At 36.7% G+C, this 4,005-nt stretch overlaps 2 protein-coding genes across 2 annotated transcripts in view; one reads left to right on the forward strand and one right to left on the reverse strand.

The window, feature by feature from the left end:
- Positions 1–1,174, reverse strand: part of rcbtb2 (regulator of chromosome condensation (RCC1) and BTB (POZ) domain containing protein 2) — a 15,465-nt gene extending 14,291 nt beyond the window's left edge. The window contains exon 1 of the mRNA XM_037677888.1: positions 1,169–1,174. Within this exon, the coding sequence (XP_037533816.1) occupies positions 1,169–1,174 (6 nt within the window). The remainder of the gene's footprint in view (positions 1–1,168) is intronic.
- Positions 1,175–1,807: 633 nt separating this feature from the next.
- The window catches only part of fndc3a (fibronectin type III domain containing 3A), a 72,568-nt gene continuing 70,370 nt past the window's right edge, over positions 1,808–4,005 (forward strand). Inside the window, exon 1 of the mRNA XM_037677623.1 lies at positions 1,808–2,228. The gene's annotated coding sequence lies outside the window, so the exon portion shown is untranslated. The remainder of the gene's footprint in view (positions 2,229–4,005) is intronic.

The following is a 4,005-nucleotide window of genomic DNA, read 5'->3' on the forward strand; positions in this document are numbered from 1 at the left end:
ACATAAGTTTTCATCTACGTAAAACACATTGCGCTAACTTGTTTAGCCTTAGGCTAATGAGTCTTGTTGCTGCTGGGATGTTTACAACAGTTCACCTTACCTTAACTGGTATGTTTAGCTTTAGCTGTCCTCCGCGACGTCGTTATTTTATCAAAGGTGAAGCTTACACTTTTTTAAAAGGAATCATAACCGTATTAACAGTGTGGCATGGGTTTAATTGCATCGGTTGCACCTTGTTTTAGCTTGTTAGCTATCTTTGAAAGCTACATCGCCGCCTGGAAACAGAAATCACTCCAACGGCTTACTTCCTGTACAGCGGTGGTGCGTTTAACGAAACTCGGAGATTACAGCATTTATCGTTTTCTTTTGCTATATTAATCATCTGTTGTGTCACAATATCAGTTGTTTTTTTTGTTGATTCTCACTGCAAATTAATTTATTATATATTTTATTTATTTATTTATTTATTCATTCATTCATTTCATTTCAGTTAAAACAAGACTTATTCCATACAAATATATATAGCTATATAATTTGAAAAGCAAAAGTCAAACACTTGAGACAAATTGTTCACTGCAGTTTATTTAACTTTTAACTGTTTCTCCTTCGTGAGTAAATGATGTAAACAACAAATCGAACAAACGAAAATGAATAAAGCAGAACAAGAACATTTCATCTCAAGAAGTCAAATACTGGTAGTTTACCCTAATTTTTAAAAATCCATTTTGTAAACAATGTATTTTGGTGGAGTCCTGGACAATCTAAAATATGTGCATATCAATGGCGTGAGATCTTGCACATATTTGTTCTAAGGCACAAGACCTTTGTCTAGCACACATATTTGATGTGACTATAAACAAAAAATGCATTGATTTGCATATTTTGCACTTTTGGCAAATACCTAACATTACAAGATTGAATAGTGTTTGCAAACATTAGTTTCTTGTGTAAAAAAAACAAACACTTAAATGCTTATTTGAAGTAGTTTTAACAAAATCACTTTACAGACAGACAGACTCATTGAAAACTATAAAATAAAACATTAAAGGTTGTTCTGAAATAAATCAAATGGTACCATTTTAAGAGTTTACTTCAGTAGTTTTCCAGATATATTGAAATACAATTCTGAAATGTGGGCATGCATTCAATGTAAACAAAGCCATTTTACCTGCATACTGTCAAAGGGGAGCATGAATACAAACACGATATGAAATCAAAATAGTCACATTCACGATCCCAAACGGCTATCCATGGATTGTCGTCATTGTTTAACTATTTTCAGTCTCTTTGGCTGGTTTTATACCTAAACAAACACATGCATAGTAGTAGGCATCCAGTGACATATTTTGCATTGTTTTTATTATTCTTTGTGTTGGTATTTTTTTGCAGTACAGCATTTTTGTGCAGTCTTGTTCGCAGTTTATTTATAATTAAATTGACATTATTTACATGCAACATTAGGTCTTAAAGTCAAAAAGCTTACGCATTAGTTTTTATCTCCTGTCACTTGTAGCAGAGAGTTGTAAAAGTCTGGTAAATGCAATTATAAACCAATCTTTTTTTTTGTTTTGTGTCACTTTATTGCACATATATTTGTCTGCTGACTTGATGACTCGCCAGAGACACGTCAACCGTTTATGTCTTCCTTAAAGTCACGCAAACGTCGGAAAACAAAAATAATCTCGTCACAAATTAATCATACGCGCAATGCGAACAAAAATAAAGTAAAGCAGTTTACGAACACGTACACAATTCGATATCTTGGAATTTGTCTTGTGTGGTCTACGCATGCGCACAAAGCGCTGTACGCGATGGCGAAATTCCTGGCGTTTAATATTCGAGGGCTGGATGGAAAGTTAGCTCGATAAAACTAGCAGCTAGGGCAAAATTGTCGGCACGGGTGTCGTCGCTGTCTTTGGCTGGTTACCCTGACCTGTTTTGTGGTTTAGTTAAACGAAACATCGGCGTTTTTTTGCTCCCGACAAAAGCACACCATCCTCTCGCTAACTATTTGCGCGGTAGCATCAGGAAGCTAATGCTAGCATGCCACACTTTGCCTTTTCTTGTGTTTATCCGGGTAGCTAGCGAGATATCAATCTCAGCTGTTGCAGAAGGGTAGCTGGTCTTCGTGGCTTGCTGATAATAAAGATTTCAGGAAGAGCTGCGTAGAAACTATCAGTGTGTGCATCGGCGTGTCAGTCAAGACTTCTGCTGTGCCAACAGACTGAGTAAGTAAGACTAGCGCAACCATTCTTCACGGTCAATAATGTATTATCTCTGCCTCTTTAAGGAACTCAAATTGATTCCAAAGCTAATATGTGGAAAATTGCTGACTGAAAGCTTTTTATCAGAGTTAGATAATGGACTGCTGCTGTGACATGACGCTGAATAGACACCTGTAGCCAGAGTAAACAGTTTTTTTTAGCTAGCCGCAAGGGAGCTAAAACTAAGAGGGAGTCAACATGGAACTCAATTTCTGGATATGAATTTTAGTGTTATTCATGTGTAAGTGATATATGTGTATAGAAAACTATAATGCAAGTCAAACAAATATTTTGTCATTGCAAAGTCAGTGGGCAACACTAGTTTAAACTTCACTCATTTTGGCCAGCTGTTAGCCTGTTTGTGTGGCAAAGGGGAAAAATAACTCCAGGTGTTGCAGCTCAATCTGTACATTAAATTGGGGCTCAAACTTCAAGTAATAGTTATGTTATTTCTATACTCTAATAGAGCTGAGACCATGTTGTTCCCTCCAGTGTTCCTTTGGCTGGGGTTAAATTCATAGCAGTTTGTGGTTAAACTTAAAAAGGTTCCAGAATTATGACTCAATCACTTAAAAGAGGCAACCGAAACTGTAATCGTAACCGAAAACCAGCTGTGTTCTTGTGGGCTGCTCTTTCAGCCACAAACAAATATGTTGCATAGCCAAGGCAACAACAGATGACAGTAAAATTTTAATCTAGAAAGTTGTTTTTATTGTGTGCTGCAGCACTTTGGTTTTTGTATATTGCAGCCACAAAATAAGAATGTGACATTTGAGTCAGCTGGCGTTTTCCACCGGCTTTGTATTTTATTTTTTTTATAGAGGGTGGCGGTAACTCCTGCTTTAAACATTTACAGCCAGGTCTTTGTTTTCAGTGAGGACACAGGAGCAACGAAAAACATACCTACGTCATTTGTTAACACAACCAACCTGTTACTCATGAAAGTATTAATCAACAGGAAGTACAAAACACTTCAGAAGTTCACACTCACCCCAATCAGGTGACCTAACATTTGCAAAATAAATATGGAACATGAGTGGCCTTTCCTACGGGAGATTAGAATGTGTTCTTGACGTTAGCAGTTGAGTGAAATGTGGGTGGCTGGGGAGAAATACAAAAGATAAGTGGCTCAATTTTGGGATTCCCTTATGTTTCTTTCATTTTACTGACCTCTGGGTAGCTGCTATGAGTGTGGTCTTTACAAACCAATTTAAACTTGCACATTGTTTTATTAGATTACTCCCAACTGGTTACAGTAAATGACTTGGTGGCCTAAGCGCAAACACATGAAGACTGCATGTCATCCACTTGCATTACTAGGCTAATTTCACGTCACTCCTGCTCTAAGACAGTGGCTTCCTCAAATCTAGTTCATTGACCATCAGACTGTAAACTGACTTTATTTAAGCATAAGGAGGGGAGGGGCTAAAGCTAACAGATAAGCCAGATCACAGGGCTTTGCAGACGCATGCGCTGCAGAGTAATTAGGTTCAAGGACATGTTACACTCCTTCCATGGTGTTTATTTTATTCATTATTAATTTTTTGTCAAATACACACTTATTCATTGTATATTTTTCCTTCACAAGTTCTCATTGTGGCACTTTAGTCCTACTTTTCTGTACATAAAGCATTTTCAGCTTTGATGTACCCATATTACAAGTTTATTTTTTATTCAGCTTTATTGCTCGTATTTTTTTTTATTGTCTTATTAATAGTTTGTTCATAAAACTGTGACTCTT

Source organism: Nematolebias whitei, chromosome 6, assembly GCF_014905685.2.
Source record: "Nematolebias whitei isolate Nwh7 chromosome 6, NemWhi1, whole genome shotgun sequence".
Taxonomy (NCBI): Eukaryota; Metazoa; Chordata; class Actinopteri; order Cyprinodontiformes; family Rivulidae; genus Nematolebias; species Nematolebias whitei.